This window comes from Talpa occidentalis, unplaced genomic scaffold, assembly GCF_014898055.3.
Source record: "Talpa occidentalis isolate TD23 unplaced genomic scaffold, MPIMG_talOcc4v2.1 talOcc4.2, whole genome shotgun sequence".
Taxonomy (NCBI): Eukaryota; Metazoa; Chordata; class Mammalia; order Eulipotyphla; family Talpidae; genus Talpa; species Talpa occidentalis.
Genome location: NW_023602073.1, coordinates 146,839,861 through 146,860,150, shown reverse-complemented (window position 1 = coordinate 146,860,150; position 20,290 = coordinate 146,839,861). Strand labels below are relative to the sequence as shown.

At 38.5% G+C, this 20,290-nt stretch overlaps 1 protein-coding gene across 2 annotated transcripts in view; it reads right to left on the bottom strand.

The window, feature by feature from the left end:
- The window catches only part of SYNE1 (spectrin repeat containing nuclear envelope protein 1), a 432,020-nt gene that overhangs the window by 341,977 nt on the left and 69,753 nt on the right, over positions 1-20,290 (bottom strand). For both annotated transcript variants that reach the window (XM_054697946.1, XM_054697947.1), the window contains exon 3: positions 8,995-9,056. In XM_054697946.1, coding sequence (XP_054553921.1) covers positions 8,995-9,056 — 62 coding nt within the window. The remainder of the gene's footprint in view (positions 1-8,994; positions 9,057-20,290) is intronic.

Below are 20,290 nucleotides of genomic sequence, written 5' to 3'. Positions count from 1 at the left end.
CAATGAAACCTCAGACCAGATCAGCAAAATCATTCTAATCACTGACAGTAGCCAAATAAAATTAATTTAGTGTCTCAAATATTCTGACATGTTATTCAGAAACTCTAATTAGAAATTGCCAATATCTTCAGATACAAGTTGAAGCATTTTAAAAATTGTGTGTAATCTGTTTCTCTCCCACTTCCTTTATAAAAGGTCTGTGTGATCATTTTCCACCTCTGCTTGGCAAAAGTGACAAGCTAGTTCCCGTTCTTTTTTGTTTCCTACGACAGATAACATAATGATTTCCACTTCCTCAATTAGTTAATTCAAGTCTGAATAAATATCCCCAATGCAATAATTGCTGCCTTCCAGGCCAATCTCAAATCTGCTTGGAAAATTCTGCCATTAACAACTTTCACAAGTAATAAAATTCTTTCCACTATATAGTATAAAAGAGGCACAGCCCCAAATTCTTTTAGTGAATACCAAGTTGGGCTTATATTTTACTCTTCTCTTTTGTTCATACTTCATATTTGATCCTAACCAATGTTATTGGCTTAATTTTCCAAATTCATACAGAATCCAATCTTTGTCATCACCGCCACTAATACCATACTTGGTTCTAGTCACCACTGTCTTCTCTTACAGGGATGATTTTTAACAACATCCTAGCTTGTCTTCCTCCTTCTGCCCTAGTCAGTCTGAAGTTTATTCTCAACAGAGCAACTTACTAGCCTTCTTTCCTGTTCAGCTGTCTGATTAGGACATAAATGCTACCATGCAAGGATTATTTTTACTGACTAGTTAGTTCACTGCCACAGTCTCAGCACCAAGAATATTTCCATGCATATAAACAACATTTAAAAATAGTTATTGAATGAATGTACACATGAATGAAATACATTCCTAAAAGAAGGAACGTGGACAAATATTATCTAAATGTTTGTTAATCTGTATAAGCAATGCTAGATCTTTATTTCATCAATAAATGAATGCATTCTATTCTTAAATTGATGCATATTATTAACTTTGAAATGATGCTCTTCGTGGTAACCTAGCATACTTGGAATAATCAAGCTGTCAGTCTGCTCAGTATTAAAATAGGTTTAGAAAAACAACTAATGGATGATTTCTTGGTGAATTTTACTTTAAATTTTCATCTTTGCTTCTTTTTCTCCTCATGTTCGTTCATTAATAGTCCCACTATAGTTTGAAGTCTGGAAGTGTGATGCCTCCAAATGCAAATGGCCAACAGGCATATGAAAAAATGTTCAACATCACTTGTAATCAGGGAAATGCAAATCAAAACTACCATGAGATACCATCTTACACCAGTGAGAATGGCACATATTAAAAAAACTAGCAACAACAAATGTCGGCGAGGATGTGGAGAAAAAGGAACTCTTCTGCACTGTTGGTGGGAGTGCAAACTGGTCCAACCACTATGGAGAGCTGTGTGGAGATTTCTGGACCTACTAAACATAGAGCTTCCATAGGATCCAGCAATTCCACTCCTAGGTATTTACCCAAAGGACACAGAAACATCAATTCCAAAGAGCACCTGCACCCCTATGTTTATAGCAGCACTGTTTACAATAGCTAAGCTTTGGAAACAACCCAGATGCCCAAAAATAGATGACTGGATCAAGAAGATGTGGTCCATATACACCATGGAATATTACTCAGCATTCAAAAAAGATAAACACTTGCCATTTGCAGCAACATGGATGGCGCTGGAAGGGATCACGCTCAGCGAAATAAGCCAGAAAGAAAAAGAAAAATACCGGATGGTCTCACTCATAGCAGGAATCTAGAAAACTTAAATAAGGGACCCGGAAAATGAATAACTATAAGAAAGTGAAAATCAGAATCAACAAAAAACTATGAACAAGAGACACTCTATGGGGTGTGGGAGGCGGGGAGGGGAGGGATTGGGGTCAAAATAAGGGGATTGCAATTGTATGGGGAATATAAAAATAAAATTTATTGAAAAAAAAAGAAAAAAAAATAGTCCCACTAAAGTATGCACGAAGAGACAGACGGGAGTAAATTTCAATTCTGAATATGTTTCCATGTTCCCCTTTAGCATATAACTTGGCAGTTAAAACAAAACATGCTCTTAATAGAACCTCTAGGGGGTTGAATTATACCCCCTTTCAAAAAGATGTTGAAGGGTCAACCCTGCTACCTTCAAGCCCACAATTTGACCTTATTTGGAAATAAGGTTGTCAGAGAGGCATGGAGTCAAAATGAGGTGACCAGGGTAGGTTCTAATTCAATATGACGCGTGTCCTCACAAAAATGAGAATCTTGGGCAGAGACAGAGACTGGCACAGGTGCAGGGACTGTGCTAGGGGCCCTGCAAGCCAAGTGACCTCAAGTATTGCAGCCACCACCAGACAGCAAAGGAGGGGAAACCCCCAGCCTCTCGAGGGCTGCGCTGTTAGCCTCCAGAACTGTGCCGTCACCCATTTCTCCTCTAGTCACACACGATGTGGCCCTTTGGGATGGCAGGGCCAGCACATGATGCAGAACTTAAATGCTTCATGATGCTTTTTTTCTGTTCTTATGTGGTCATCCAAAAAGCAGTATCTAAAATATGCTGGGTCCATCCTCAGGAGTTTCCACCAATTTAAGACTGGCAGATAGAGAAAGGACCATTTGGTGTATATTGACAGAGAAGCTCCATTTATGGAAATGCTAACCAATGGCTATTAGAGACCCCTCCCCCAAAGGACTTAGTGCCAACTATGTAAGTATTTCAGTCAAATATCATAAAATTTGAATCAAGGGTGTTTATAATATTCTCTTCCATTGGTCAAAATGACAGTAAATGTGAAACTACAGGTAGCTGAAAGCTGTGCATAATCAATTTTAAGTTTACTGGGGCCTCCCTGGTGGCACAGGGGCTAAGGCACCACGCTATCAAGCTATCACCAGCCACTGTGGCTGAGTTCAATCCCCAGAGTGATCATTTTATTCTCCCTCTTAAGATTTTTCAGTGTCTCCCACTGCTCATAACACAATGTGCAAATGCTAGTCTTGGACCAAATCTGTTTAGTCTTAGACTAAACAGCTAAACTAAATCTGTTTAGTCTTAGACTAAACAGCTAGTCTTAGACCAAATCTCTTTTTTCTGTTGTCAACCCATTCCTGAAATCCACATTTTTCAAGAATTCAGAACTCGTCCCAATTCCTTTACTATATACCTTTTTTATTCTCACCTCTTAACTTTTGCAAAACTGCCCAATGCAAGACATTTCCAGGCTCCAGTTTAAGCGTTTCCCTCTGTGGTTGCCTGTGCTGGCCACGTGCTCCCTCACTGCCTGGAATTTACCACTCACGCTTCACTGTAATTGTGTTTCCTGCTAAGCTCTCAGTTCCTTGACAGCATGGACTATGTCTGTCATTGTTCACCCTGTGTCCACAACCCTCAAAATGTCTTTGCTGCACAACAGCTAAAAAATGAAGCCTGAAAATATAACACAATTTTAGTACCCATGCTTAGGCGTCCAGGGACTGAAATCCAGTTTTCGCTTACCTTGCTAACTGACCTTGCGTTTATTAATTAATCCTAAACTTCAGCTTCATAAGCCATAAAATGGTAAAAATAATACTTGATTGCTGTTATGAGGATTAAATAAAATAAAAGATATAGTTGCTATTGCTCAGTGATGGGCACATAGTAGAAGCAAAACATTGATAAATGGCAGCTCTGAAATTTGGAAACAAATTTAACCACGAATGATGACCAGTTAGAACTTGATCGGGACCTAACTTAGAAAAATTATTACTTGAAATTAATACTGAATGAATCTAAAAACAAAGACTACTTCCTTTCATTGACAGAGCAAGCAAAATAGAAGATGCAGATTCCTTCTTGAAAAGGAAGAAAATGATAGGATCCATGCTTAACATGAAGCCCCATCAGTTCGATCCCTGGCCAACGAGCTGACCCACATGGCACAGCAGACCTCTCCTGTCTCCCCGCTGCTCCCCTCAGCAGTGTATTTCAGTAGATCCATCTGTTCTGCTCCCCACTCTGTCTCTGGTGAATTTTCTCACCTTTCCCCACACTTCTGGCCTACACCTCAGATATTTTACACAAAAATAAATAAATAAAATCTTTAAAAAAATATGAAACCCCATTCCTGGAGGGAATTACCAGGTATGTCTAATAAATACAACCTGCTCATTTGTGTTCATGTCACATTAAAATACATTGACAATTTCCGATTTGCAAAGTTTCACGTAATTGCAGAAGCATAAAGACTTTACTTGAAAACAAAAGCAAATATTGAGAAAAAGAGCTGATAATTACCCCCAAGTCTGAATAATGTACCCTTGTGTACTAAAAAATGGCATAAAACACACACAGAGAAAATTCTTGTTTTTTTACTTTAATAAGATTTTCATTTTAAGAAAAATGTATTTCTTGACAACAGATTGCTCTCTTATTTGCACCCTATCTCTTCACATTGCTGTCATAATATTTATAGACTGCTATAATAGAATGAAATACCATCAGTAAGAATTTTACTTAATTAGAAACACATAGCTCTGTTAATTAGTAATTACACAAATCTGCCAAGAACAAAAATGAAAATCTCCCATGCAAACCCCTTCCCAAATTCATCTTGATGAAACATCTGTGAACATCTCCAAATACACCCAAAATTGAATGATCACAGGACAGAGGGATCTTTATTTATTTTGTTCCTCAACTCAACATCACAGCTTTAAAAGAAACATGCCACAAGCTTTAGTAAAATGGACTATTTCCAAAAAATGATTATGAAAACATGGATAAAATCTTTCTTTCCAAATAAGAACTCTTTTAAATTGTCCTTTTAAAATAAAAGTTTTATCTCATTGGTTTGCTTAAAAACTTTAACTATGGGATTGCAATAGCATGACATTATCACAGAATTTAGAATGAAATGGTTTATCATTCTATTTGAAGTTCACAAAAACTACCCTGCTCAACTCTCAATGAGATTCTATAAAATATTTACAACTTGCATACAAGAAAAAAAGTTGATTCTTTTGGTTTTGTATCTGCCATTTAGCACTTTTCTCATTTCTTGTTCTTCGACATAAAATACCTTAGCACATTATATAGCATAAGCAATTGATGAATTAAAACTAATATATTGATTACCGGCATGACAATATCTTTGACATGGCTCATCTTCTTAATTTTACTGGTAAATGCCAAAAGAAAATTATTGAGGAAAAAAAACCACAACCAGAGAATCTAAGCCTCTCAGTTGTCAAAGCAGAGTCATGGGGTCAGATCTGATTTTTCCGAATGTCCTTTCAAATAAAAGCAAGTGAAAAAAGGAAAGTGTTCTCTAATGGATTTGTGGGCATTGCCTCTATTTGGCAAGATACTATGGTGTTGATAGAAATCAATTGGAGATAAGTACAGATTATCCTTCTGCTACAGTTGCAGTTTTCAAATTGACCCATGAAAGGAAAATATCCCGCCAAGGCAGAGAAAAGAGAAAGGAAAAAAAAAAATCTTTATCACATTTAGGATATAATGGAGCCACTGTGGATGTCATCATTTTTCTGGGTCTTTCAAAATAATGCAAATGATGCAAAAATGTATAAAGGAAAAAAGCATGTGAGGGTCCGGGTGCCCGCAGCAAGAGGTGTGTCATGTACCTTATAAAAAAGTCCAGTTTAGCACTTAGCATGGTGCCAGAAATGATTGTTTATTTTTGGTTACCCTGTGATGAATTTACTACTCTAACACAACAGGAAAAGATAAAGACTCTCTGTCGTAGCTGTCATTAGCACCTCCAAGTGTTGTGCAGGACTATTGAGGGCCTTTCCGATTTGTTAAATTCTGGGAATTAGCATATACCGGAGTGTCATTGGTGGTGAGATAGGAAACCACAGAGAATAAGCTGGGACATGCTGGACATCTCCAACTCAGCTACAGGATCTGGAGAAGCAAGGAGACAGGATCCTACCCTGCCAGAGGCAGGTAAAGCAGAGGAGGCTGGAGACTGGCACCCGGCAGGGCTGCTGGGGACTCTGACTCCAGCAGCATCTGCAAGAGGACAGGCTCCCGCTTCACAGGAGGCCAGAGATGTCAGAGGTTTCAGGGGTGGGAGAGGCTCACACTACATCAAAGGCAGGTCTTAGATATCTGGATGGCAAGTAGCAGAAGGGAGGCCACAGGCTGGAGAGGAAAAGAGGCCAGAAAAGGATGCATACTGGGGCCTTGCTGGTGGTGCAGGGGTTAAGTCTCAGCACTAGGAAGCTATCAGCAGCCACTGCGACATGAGTTCAATCCCCAGTCAGGGAGTTAACCTACATATGGCACAGCAGACCTGTCTCCCTGCTGCTCCCCTCAGCAGTATATTTCAGTAGATCTGCCTGTTCTGCTCCCCACTCTGTCTCTGGTGAATCCTCTCACCCCCCACACCTCTGGACTGCACCCAAGTTCTTGTATGTAAAATAAAATTTTAAAAAAGAAATGTCTGTTAAAAAAAAAAAAAGGATATACATTGACAGGGGCTCTTCCAAGAGCCAGTTATCACATAAGTATGAAAAGAACATAAAACCAGGTAAGATAATGGTAAAACAAACTTGAAAATGAATTGGGCATTTATTCCTCCACAAAGACCCTTTGCAATCTGTTGCTATGGCACACGTTCAGACTTTCCCTTCTTTCTAAGTATCCATTACATATAAAATTCCACTTTGAACATGCTCACAAAGACACTCAACTTCTACTTAAAAAATAAAAATGAAAAAAATCAATTTTACCAGTCAGATTGGGAAACACTGTTAGATTTAAGGGTGCTAGGAGCAGAAGGAAATGGGCATTCTCAGAAACTCTTGGTATACTGAAAGTACCAACATTCCAACTACAACCATCCACTTCCAGAAATTTACCCTAAAAAGAAAAATCACATGCATATAAAACTGTAGCATCTTACACTGTGGAAACAATTTGGGATCAAGGTTGAGAGAACCTGTTTTTGCATAAGTTGAATCAATTTTAATATTTTTCCTGTGATTTGATCTCTTTGCTGTTTTGTTTTGGCTAATGCCTCCAAGATGTTTTTTTTTTTTTTTCTTTTCTTTTTCTTTTGGCTTGGACTGATAAACCATTTCCCAGGAATGGAGGACTTTTACTTTCCACAGTGGACAACACCTGGAGAGACTGGTTTGCTTTCCAGTGTGAACGCTGAGAAAAATTTTCATCTGAGACTGTAGCCCAGCATCCACACATTTGAGCAACACCATGGAAATGGTGGCAAAAAGTGAAAGGGGGAATTGTTAGGGGGAAAGGAAGTAAAAAAATAAAAAATAAAAATAGCTGATAGCTATTTGCTTCTGCTGATAGCTTCCTAGTGCTGAGACTTAACCCCTGCACCGCTAGAGAGATCCCTTTTTTTCTGGCCTCTTTTCCTCTCCAGCCTGTGGCCTCCCTCCTGTACTTCTCATCCAGATACCTAAGACCTGCCTTTGATGTAGTGTAGCATCTTTTATATAATAGTAAACAATTGGAAACTACCTAAATGACCATCAAAAGGCCATTGGGTAATTTGAATTATAATTTATAAATAATTGATATTGATAATAAGAAAATATTCAGTCTTTTAAATGAGTATGAGGCTCTGTATCTATTGATGTCAGAGATATGTGGAGAGAAACAGGGAAGTACCCAGAAAGCCATTTATGTGAAATGCAGGTGTCTGTGTACAGGAAACAATAATGAATGTTAGTTATGATTACCTTGGGTCTCCCTGATTTAAGATAATTCTTACTTTCTTTCCATTTATAAGAGCTCTCACATTCACTATTAGCATGTCACTTTTTTTAGTATGAAAAAACAATAATTCTATTTTCATTTTGGAAAGAAATGACCTTGATCAGCAGAGGACAGCTCCACAGCATGAGGCCGGCTGGCACCAGCCAGGGTGTGGAAAGTGAGTCCTGGACGACATTCACTGCCTTTGCTGGGGGCAGATTCTGGATGTAGCCACCGGCCAGACTATTCCCTTTGCTAGTGACTTTTTAGAAAGAGACTGCAGGAGAGAGAGACCCGGTTTTTCCTGCTTCTGCCTGCTTTGTTCCAGTCTTCTATCCTTGCCAGATAGTGAATTTTTCAAGTCCTGGGAAGGTATCTTACTTTTTACCTGTCCCCAAAGCTTTGCACAGCCTCCCAGTGAGCAGTTAATTTGTACAGTGGGCTGACATGAATCCTCATGCTCTGATTGCTTCTCCACTGTGAAGAGGATTTGGGGGGAGCGTGCTGTCAGCAACAGCTGGCTGGAGAGTTAGGGTGCCTCACGCCCTGCAGCTCTGGGGTCCTCTAACTGGCTCCAGACAATTGGCCTATCATCTGAATTCATTTTTAAAAATACAGTATTTTTTGGCTTCTATATATTTTCATTAACATTTTTGAGATTACTCTTATGTAATGTAGCTATAATGGAATTTGTTTTATATTAATAGTGTGCGTGCTCAAAGTGACTACAGTATATGAATAGTCAGGGTGCCTGATACAGCCTAATGTTAATGTGCAAATAATTGTAGAACATCCTTTTAGTGTCCTGCCATCGTGGTTACTTTTATAAAGAGCACCTGCGGGAAGCCCCTCCTCAGATAAAATTCTTAGCTCAGGGAAACCACTCAATACTTCTTTCTGCTCCCAAAAGAAGCGAACAAACATACAAACAAGAATCCAGAAACACTCTCCCTTTACAGGACACACACACATTTGTTCAGAAGAAATAACTGTGAAATGTTTCATCAAGATTCATGGAATTGATGCACAGTAACTACTCTTGACTCTAAACGATCCAATCATTTCTTCCCTGGAGCAATGTTAGCAAAAGTCACACAGATGACAGTTAAATCAATAAGATTGCCAATATCACTGATGAGTTAGTGGCAGCAGGGACAGCAGCAGCCCTCCCTACTGTGCACTGAATGATGTATTGGTTCAAACTAAGTGAACAGGGACCTCTGTGAAGTCCCCCTTACCTTGGCCAGGTGAGAGTTGATCCATTTTGTGAAGGTACGTTTTTGTACAATCTCTTGCTCATCTAAAAGAAGAAGAAAAAATATATATATATACATGGTTAGATGATACAGCTGATCAAAAAATTGTATCATGAAAAGAAATTCATTTAACACCTCTAGAAGTAATCATAAAATGATTTCGTCTTCTAGTTCATTTTCCCAATTACTGTCCAGAAGGGAGAGTCTATGCAATTCCATGTGTATTACGCAATTCGACTATTCCTTTAGTTACGGCAGAATTCCCTTAGGGAACCAGGCAGCACTCAGAGACAAGGAGGGAAGATCTTTATTTATACTGGCAGGCCCAAAGCACATCTTTCTCCAAAGTCTGAGCCCCAAGCAATTAGGTAACAGAGCATTTATAGCCGAAGCAGAGGTACATTTACACTGTAGCAGAGCATCTATTGCATATACAGATAAGAAAAAAAAGCACGCAGAATTAAATATTTTTACCAACATTACCCAGTGTTAAGCTCCAGGAGTCTGATTTCTACACTACTTCACTAAGCCCAAGAATGGCATAGAAATTACTATATTAGTCATATCAAATATTGATCACAACAAAATAATAAATTCATACTTAAGTGAATTTGAGTTTGACCTTAAAATATTGAGGTTCTATAAGTCATGTAGTAGCCAACTGATCTTAATTAATCAAGTTACATTTGATGGCCTTCAGAACCTTCTCTAGAATACATAAAATCCAATTCTAACTATGAAATAAGCTATAGAGTTAGAGCATGTATGAAATTTTTTTAAAGATTTATTTATTCATACAAGAGCTAGGGTACAGGCCAGAGATGCGAGGGGTGAGAGAATTCAACAGAGACAGAGTGGGGAACAGAACAGGCAGACTGAAATACACTGCTGAGGGGAGCAGCGGGCGAGTCAGGAGAGGCCTGCTGCGCCATGTGGGTTGCTCCCTGGCTGGCTGGGGATCGAAGTCATGCTGCAGAGGCTGCGGATTGCTTCATAGTGTGGTGCTTAACCCCTTGAGCCACCAGGGAGGCCTGCATGTATAAAATTTTTAACTCATTTTGAGATAACATGCCACTTCATAAATATCAGGAGATGACAGTGTTTTAAAATCTTTAAATAAATTTGCATAATGTTTGTGTATAGAGTCAAAAATTTAGGTGGATAATATACTAAAATGTAGTATTTCATGATTTTACATTGTTATGGCTTTGCTATACCTTTAATGAAATAATACTGCTATTGTGACAGTTTTTTCTGATGGTAAATCTCTGAACTTATATTTAGACTTTGGATAAAAAGACTTTTTTTAGAAAGCTCAGAATTATATTTTTTTGTAGAATTCACTATAGATATCTAAATGTCAGGGTCTCTACATGTTTCTTTTTATGTTAACTGCAAAAGCATATTTTACTGAGTCATAACAATGCACTTTTTAAAATACCATCAGCTATAGCCAGCTGCATTCTTAGTAAATATTTTCTGATTTTACTTAGTATTTCCCAAAAGAAAACTATTTCTAAAGCTTCATTATGTGAGCAAATCCTCATTTTCATATAAAAAATTGAATAATTTAGTCCAGGATTTGGTAATTGAATCTGAGACCAACAGCAGAAAATGTTTAAATTATGGAAGTAATATGAAATATGCAATGAACACCTACCACATTGTATTAAAAACATGAACAAGAGACTACGATGCTGTCGATGAGGAACTGACCTAATATCCATAAAGTTTATAAAGTTCTCTTTGTGTTGTATTTAAAATATATTTAATAGTTAATCTTATAATAATTTTTCTAACTTCAGCTTTTCAGAATAAAATCGTGATGTGGTGCAAATATATTTAATAGTTAATTTTATTAATAATTTTTCTAACTTCAGCTTTTTAGAACCAAAATATGATGTGGTTTTACCAAGCGTTCATACCTATACATGTTTAACATGTCTACTAAAATTATAAAACACTGTCATTCATGTAGACATTCTGCTAAACATATATGTTTGGTCTAAACACAATGAAGTTTGTCTGTAACCCATAAGTAAACTCAGTTTCCCAGCTCAAAGAATCAAAGAGAACAAGAAGTTGACCCTGTCTTTAAGTTTTATTTCCTAATTTCTATTAAAGCAATCTAAGGTCACTTAGTTCTAGAGCTACCTGAGGTCACCCTTGGTTCTTATGCTTCCTCATCCCTCACACAAGTTTATAAGGAATTATTGCCAATCTTCCTGAATTTCTCATCTTCTACGATATCAGTCTAATTCAAAATGGCATTTCTTTGGGATCCTGTTCATTTTCACCACTAGAATCTCATTTCCAGATTAGAGAGCAGGGACTGTGTCTGATTTACCTATTTCTGTCTTACTCATCACAGCATGGTAGATGCTAAGTAAAGAAGTGAATGGAAGAACTTGGTAGGGAAGTGCTGGAGACTGAGAAGCAGCCCGAGCTCTAAGGAACTGGTGATACAAGGGAAGAGAAGGTATGTCAACAGCAGCTCAGTGCAATGTCAGCTACTGTTACAGAGAAATACATAAAGCGCTGAGTGAACATAAATGCAGCAGGGAGTGATTTTGGAAGGTCCAGAAGAGGAAAAAAAAGGAAGGTCTATTAAGTCTAGCATCAGCAGAGAAGTGAAAATTTGGAGGTAGAAAACTTGGTAGGAAAAAGAAGCTGTCTTTTAAACATCTGGCATGATATAGCAACATGACACTGAAAATCTTCTATGATTGGAGTATGAAGCAGAAAGGAGTTACAAAGGGACTGCAGATAGGCTGGAACATAGGCAAAAACCAGATTATCAAAACCTTTGACTAACACGTCAAGAAGTGAGTCTTAATCTTGTGGACCATGGGAAGCCTTCAGTGGTTGTGGACAGGACAACAGCATGATGAAATCAGACCTGAGACACAGAGATATCTCTTCTGATGGCAGTGTGGAAGTTTAAATGGAGCAGGGGGGATTTGGAAAGTGACTATCAGAACACACGGAAAGGTGGTGACTTCCATCCTAGGGCATTGCCAATGAGGATGAGATGCAGAAGATGGCTGGAAGGGAACATCACAAGTGCATTGAAAGGAAGTAGAGAGATAGAAGCTAAGGGTGCTTTCAAGATTTGTATCATGGGCAACTGGATGACAATGTCACAAACCAGACAAAGAGAGACAGGATTAGCAGACTCAACAGGGAGGATTATGAGATCAGGCCCGTTGCAAATGCACTGTGTGTGCCATCTGGATAAGACAGCAGGGACAGAAGATAGGAGAGGTGGGGCGTGAGAAGCCAGACTATCAGGTGGGTGCTCCATGCATGGCACCTGATTTAAGGCCACATTTCAGTCTAAGTGGAAATCACTGAGCAGAGGATGCTCAAACTCCCCTCTTTCCCTGTAGCTTGAATCTTGGTTCCTTTCTAAAGGCTATATTGTGCCAGTGGGTGGAAAACTCATAACAAAAATTCACTAGGTCCTTCACCTTTGGAGGGTCCGTCACTGGTAATGACTCAATAGCAGTTGGCCCTAAAAACTCAGGAGTTGGAGGCTGCTGAGCACCGAGGGCTGTCTGTATAGGAAGGCCACCATACACATATGCATGGCCCTGGATAATGCTGTCATTAAAGCTAGCCCCCAAATTCCAAAGCAATATCCTTCTGTAGGAATGAGGGGCAATGACAGGAGCTAGCTCTGATATTTCATATGTGTATTTCTTTGTGCTTTTTATTTATTTTCTCTGTATTTTGTCATTTTAAGACAAGATCATGACACACGCAGACATGAGGCCCCGCTTGGCAAGGGTGATTAAACCTGGCCACTAAGGAGCAGTCCCTCTGACAACAGTCAAGAGCTGAATTCCCGATGAGTCAGTCACAGGACTTGCTGATCTCACACAACTGTGCTTTGTCCAGGTGACTTCCCCAGGCACCAGGCAGCTCAGAGGCCACCATAAAGGTGACCTGGGTCATCTGGAGCTTTCACAGTCAAACATGAGAAATCCGCTGCCTAGACACATGCAAATGGCATTTGCATTTTACCGTTTAAAATGAATTTCCCACGGATAATATGTGAAACTGTAACAGAATCCTACGGTCACTAGCTTTGAAATAGCATTGCTAAATTAAAAAAATTAAAATACATGCCAGTATCCTTTTAACAGATGGTATTTTCAAAAATGTTAATAATTGAAATTAGCATATTTCAATATACTTAAACTCTTCCATAAGAATTTATTTCTGAGAGATTAACACTTCCTACATGGGTATGCACATAAGGATGTATATTTTTATCAGAATCAAGAAAAAACCATAGAGAAAAATACTGAATTTTACATATACATACTTATATATATATATATATTATATATACTGAATTTATATATACATACTTATATATTATATATTATACATTATATAACACATATATTCTTATATTATATATGATATAAGTATATATACAAAAGTTAGTATATGTATTATATGTATTTCCTTAATATGTAAAAACCAAGTAAATATGCATAGTTGTTAAGTTTTCAGTTGCTATTTCTGTCCAAAATATTAGGATCTCATGCAGTGATATATATGGAGACTGCAATTGGCATGATTAACTGTTTTGTTTTTTGTAGATTTTCATTATACCCTTTATGTCTTTTAATGACAATGATGGTTTAAAAAATAAGATGTATTTCAATTACCTGAACATATAAATGTTAAAAACAAATCACACATTACAAAAAAATTTTTCATCATTTTCAGTGTAGATGGATCCACCTCAATAAAAATTGGTAAAGAAATTCAACACTGAAATATGCAGACTGAATTTCTTACACAACCACATGAAACTACAAGGGAAAAAACAAAATAAACATCAGGGATAGTGTAATTATTATTCGTCAGATAAGAGCTACAATCAGATGAGTTAAATCAAATGATTTGTTTTGAGATTAGAAATATTGTCCCAATTGTCGATTTATGATGACTAAAAACACTACTTACTTGATTATACGTGGCTGGGGCTTAAGGTGGATTGAATATTTCAACATAATGAAATGTAAGTATTTCAACATAACAAAATAGTTAATAACAAGCTAATGTTTAGATTTTAAATTAAAAATAGAAGTGAAAAAATCCCAGGAGCAGGCTATGCTAATTACAAAATATGCCCACAAATATGCCCCTAAATACAAAATATGCCTCTCCTCTGCCCTTCAAAAGGGGACTTCATTGCCACTGCTGTCCTGACATACAGTCCATTTCTCCACCGGCTCAGTCTGGGTCGACCTTGAGACTTACAAGACCAATAGTGCCGCTGCAGTATTTTATGTGACTCCTGAGGCAGGACCGTTAAGAGACCTTGTGGATCCATTTTAATTCTGTTGGAACTTGACCTTGAGACCAGCCCCCAAGGAAACTGGTCAAGCATCCTAGAGGGAGAAAGTCCCTTGGAGAGCTGAGGTTCCCAGGTGACCGCCAGTACCTATCACATGGCCTGTGTGTGAGGGGATCCCCAGAGAATGCACCTGAGGGGAGGCGCCTAGGCTGCCATGTGAACATGACAAGTCATCACTTGTTATTGCTTTAAGCCACTAAGCTTGGGTGGGGATTTAGCAAAGGTTAACTGAAAAACCTTGCTACTGGGAGTGTAGAGTACTTTAACAAAAATCTAATACCTGTGGCGTTGGCTTTAGGACCAGGTGAGGAAGGAAACTAAAAGGACACAAAGAAAAGTTTTACTGGAGGCTGAGACAACAGTGAGGGAGCTGCTCTGGGAGCTGGAGGGAAAGACACATGGAGTTCATATATTCTATATTCTGTCATCAGGAGTTACTTGTGCATCTGGCTAAAGAGACTTCCCTGCAGAATACACAGTGTCAGTCAGCTTTTAGCTGCATATTATACGGTGCTAGAAAAGAGGGAGCGGAAACAGAGGAACATTGTGTCTGCAAGCAGAATTTAGGGGAAACATACAAGTCTTCTGATAGGGTGGGTTGGAAAATACTATGATTTATCATTTCCTATCTCCCCTGGGAAGAGCTTTGCCAAAAACAACTTCAGAGTAACAATCAATCAAAGTTGTGATTCTAAGATCCATTGTTAAAAACTCAGAAAGATTTAAGATAGTGCCTGCTTGACCTTCTCAAATAGACAAGCCAGCTTCTAAGAATCTCAAGGGCACCACACACAGCAGGTTCACATGTGGCCCAAAGCTTGTCTCAAACTTTGAGTTTGGCGGTACAGAATGAATTCCAAGCACATTTTTAGCAACCCAACAAATTTGTTAACCAAAACACACCACTGGCTTGCACTAAAGGAACAGTGCAATTCAGAATGAGGAGGAATTGGGGACCCTAATTTTATAAGGCTAGGAAAAAGGCCAAGAAGACTACCAGCCACAGACTTGAGCCACATTTGATCAAAAAGACACGGGGACTCCCTTGTCTTAGAATGAGAGCGATTAGGCATGAGTGCCTGGCTGGGCTTCAGAATTACTTTGGACCAAGGTCACTCTGTTCTTTCCGTTCTTCTCTTCTTTGAGCAGAACACCTATTGCAACGGCTTTGCCAGGTCTCGTCACTGCATTGATGGAAGCAATAACTTCTCCTTTCAGTTTACATGCTGGGAATTGAGAGAAGCCACATTTGTATCTGGGCCAGATGCAGATCACATGATACTGAACTTGGAACTTGATGCTGCAATTAAATGAGACTTTTGCTGTCTAGAGAAGGAAAGAGAGTATTTCACATGGAGAAAGACTACAAATAGCAATGACAAGAGAACAGATTTAAAATTATAGTCACAAGTGTGCCAACCCCAACAAGCATCTGTCAGTGTGACTTCTCTCTCCTCCAGTCGAAGGTTAGAATTGATTTCCCCTGTCCTTGAATCTGATCTTGGATGGTACATGTCCTGATCAATAACACTGCAAAAATGACTTCGTCTTTTGATTCTAGACCTTAGGATGTCTGGCAGTTTTAGCTGTCATGGAGTGCTGTCCTAAAACTCTCACGTTAAGGAAAACAGTCCCAACGGGAGGATGAGAAGCCGCTTGGAGAAGAATTGTGATGCCTACCCAACATCCAGAACACTCTGTCAGACACGAGGGTGAGGTCATCTCAGACCTTCTAGTTCAATCAAGCTTGCTGACGAACTCACCCTGTTACAGGGCAGGGAGAGGGCACCCCAAAACCCCCAAAACTTCCTGCTCTAAATAGGTTCTGCCATCTGCCACAACAAGACAAAACATATAGGACTTTAATGAAGGGAACTTTAACACAATGATATAGAAAAGACAAAGAATACAGCTTTTAAGTCAAACACCCAAAGTCACCTATCCTCTCGTGGGTAAAGTCCACCCAAAGAGGATTGGCCCAGAGCAAGGCCTGAAAGACTGCCCCAAGTCTACAGCACCTTCTAGCAGGGAACCATAAAGAAGGGTTAAAAACAGTCAGACAAGTCTGGGAGGAAAAGAGCAAAATCAAAATCAAGATAAAAGCTGCCACTGTTAAACTCCCCATGGGTCTCTCACCCACATCTGTTGCAACAGGTCCAGGACCAAGAAGCAAGCACAGTTTCTTCACATGCCTCTCTGCTCCTTGTGCCTCCTTTAGGTCTCCTTCTGGCTGTCCTTCCTTTCCTTGCTTTCCTTTCTTCCATTCCTGTCCTTCCTTCCTTCCTTCCTTCCTTCCTTCCTCAGTCTCCTCTCAGCTTCTTCTCCTCCCTGCTCAGTTCCACCCTCCCCTGGGTGGGGCAGGGAATCTGGAACCTCCAGGTGAATTCAGCAAAGTGAGATCTGTCAAAGACTTCAGGTTGATACATCTGTTAATTCATCTATCCTACACCCTCTTTCATACCTACCTGATGACAACTTCCTTATGGAGAGAAAGATTTTTCCCTATGGTTCCATCCCTGCAGACTAACCCATTGCTTGACACATTGTCTTACATATGCATCCTTAGAAAACCACTCTATGTAGGGAAGTAAAAGAAATGCAGGAGATTAAAGAATTAACGGAGGTGCTAAAGAACTCTGGGAAAAGCAACGAAAGCAGAATAGATGAAATGGTAGAACGAATAAGTGCTCTTGAAGACACAGAAATAAAAAGAACCAAAACAGAAAAGGAAAGAGAAGTACAAAGGAAAAAGACCGAAGAAAGACTTTGGGAACTATCTGACTCCATGAGGAAAGGAAATATAAGAGTTATAGGAATCCCAAAAGGAGAGGAGAGAGATGTAGGAACAGAGAAAATATTCAAGGAAATAATTGAAGAGAACTTCCCAAACATGAAGGAGCTGAAAATAGACATACAAGAAGCAAGAAGAACACCAAACTTCCTTGACGAAAGGAAAAATACAGCAAGACACATAATAGTAAAGCTCCCAAGAATCCAAGACAAGGAAAAAATAATGAAGCTGACAAGAGGGAAGAAACAGATAACATTCAAAGGAAAACCAGACTGATATCAGACTTCTCCGAAGAAACACTACGGGCAAGGAGAGAGTGGAGGGACATAGTCAAAAGACGCCAAGACAACAAATGCCAACCAAGAATACTCTATCCTGCAAAGCTCTCCTTCCTCTATGAAGAAAGAATAAGGACCTTTCCAGACAAACAGAAACTCTGGAATTTCATTACGACTAAACCCCCACTCCAAAAAATACCTCAAGGAGTCCTAAAGTCAGAACCAACAGAGGGATGAAGAACAACAAAAGAAGGTCCAAAAAAAAAAAGTTATTGAAGAATAAATAAATAAAATCAAAGGAAAGACAAACACAATGGCAAATACAGATGCTAACATATCAATATTAACTCTAAATGTAAATGGACTAAACTCTTCAATAAAAAGACACAGAGTTGCAGGCTAGATTAAGAAACAAAACCCAACCTTTTGCTGTCTCCAGGAAACACATTTAGCTACAAAAGATAAAAACAGACTCAAAGTTAAAGGCTGGAAAACAATCCTACAAGCAAATGGACCAAAAAAAGAAAGCAGGAACAGCAATACTTACATCAGATAAAACAGATTTCAAACTCAAAAAGGTAAAAAGAGACCCCAACAGTCACTACATTATGATCAAGGGGACAATACTTCAAGAAGAAATAACACTCATTAACATATACTCACCAAATGAAGGAGCACCAAAATATATCAGACAACTTTTATCACCTTTGAAAACAGACATCAGAGAAAACACATATGTAGTGGGAGACTTCAACACACCACTATCAACAATGGATAGATCAACGAGATAAAAAATAAGTAAAGACACCAGAGCTCTAAATAAGGATCTAGAGCACTTGGGCTTAACAGACATCTACAGAACACTAAACCCAAAAAAACCTGAGTACACATTTTTCTCAAGCGCACAAGGATCATTCTCCAGGATCGATCACATACTGGGACACAAGACAAACATCAACAGATACACCAAGATCGAAATCATACCAACCATCTTCTCTGACCATGAAGGCATCAAACTAGAAATAAACCATAAAAAGAAGGCAAAGTACTCACTCTCCTCCTTCATGGAGATTGAAACCCACACTACTGGAAGACCACTGGACTAATGAGGAGATGAAAGAAGAAATTAAAAAATTCTTTGAGTTTAACGACAAGGAGGACACCAATTTCCTAAATGTATGGGATGCAGCAAAAGTAGTAATAAGAGGAAAATATATAGCAATAGAGGCTCACATCAAGAAACAAGAAAGAACTCAAAGAAACAACCTAATCTCGAAGCTCAAAGAACTAGAAAAAGAACAACAACAAAAAAAAAAAAACCCTAAAACCAGGGGAAGAAAAGAAATAATAAAAATCAAAGCAGAAATAAATGAAATCGAAACTAAAAAAACAATCCAAAAGATCAATGAAACCAAAAGCTGGTTCTTCGAAAAAATAAATAAAATAGACAAACCCCTAGCCAGGCTCACAAAGGAAAAATGGGAGAAAGCACAAATAAACAGGATCACAAATGAAAGAGGAGAAATCACAACGGACACAGCAGAAATCAAAAGAATAATCAGAGACTGCTATGAACAGTTATATGGAAACAAGTTCAACAATCTAGAAGAGTTGGACAACTTCCTACAACTCTACAATCACCCACAGCTAGATAAAGAAGAAATAGAACACCTAAACAGACCAACTGCAAGCAGCGAAATTGAAATGGTAATCAAAAACCTCCCTAAAAACAAAAGCCCAGGACCTGATGGATTTACAAATGAATTCCACCAAACATTCAGAGACAAATTAGTGCCTATCCTTCACAAACTCTTCCAAAAAATTGAGAAGGAAGGGATAATAGCAAATATGTTCTATGAAGCCAACATTACTCTAATACCAAAACCAAACAAGGACAACACAAAAAAAGAAAACTACAGGCCAATCTCGCTAATGAACACTGATGCAAAAATCCTCAATAAAATTTTAGCTATCAGAATCCAACAGTGTATCCATAAGATAATTCACCACGAGCAAATAGGATTCATTCCAGGGACACAAGGATGGTTCAACATCCGAAAATCAATCAACATCATCCAACACATCAACAAAAAGAAATATAAAACCCATATGATAATATCAATAGATGCTGAGAAAGCTTTCGACAAAGTACAACACCCATTCATGATAAAAGCCCTTAAAATTCTTGGGATACAAGGAACATACCTCAACATCACAAAGGCCATATATAACAAGCTAACAGCCAGAACATTCTCAATGGCGAAAAGCTGAAAGCATTTCCATTAAGATCTGGAACAAGACAAGGATGTCCACTCTCACCATTGCTTTTCAATATAATACTGGAAGTCCTAGAAAGAGCAATAAGACAAGAGAAAGACATACAAGGAATCCAAATAGGAAAAGAAGAAGTCAAACTATCACTATTTGCAGATGATATGATAATATACATAGAGAACCCCAAAAGCTCCACAGAAAAACTAATTCAACTTATCAATCAGTTTAGTAAAGTGGCAGGATACAAAATCAACACGCAAAAGTCAAGTAGCCTTCCTATACACAAATCTGAAGAAGAAGAAATAAAAAAAGCCATCCCTTTTATTATCGAAACAAAAAAAAATCAAATACTTGGGAATAAATCTAACAAAAGAGGTAAAGGACCTATACAAAGAAAACTATAAAACACTGTTAAAAGAAATAGAAGAAGACACAAAGAAATGGACACTTTTTTCACCATTACTTGTCTTCCCCAACCAAGCAAGTCTAGGGTCAGATTCCATCATATCAAGACAGAGTGAAGGAGGAGGAAAGGATTATGTACACACGCGTGTGCAT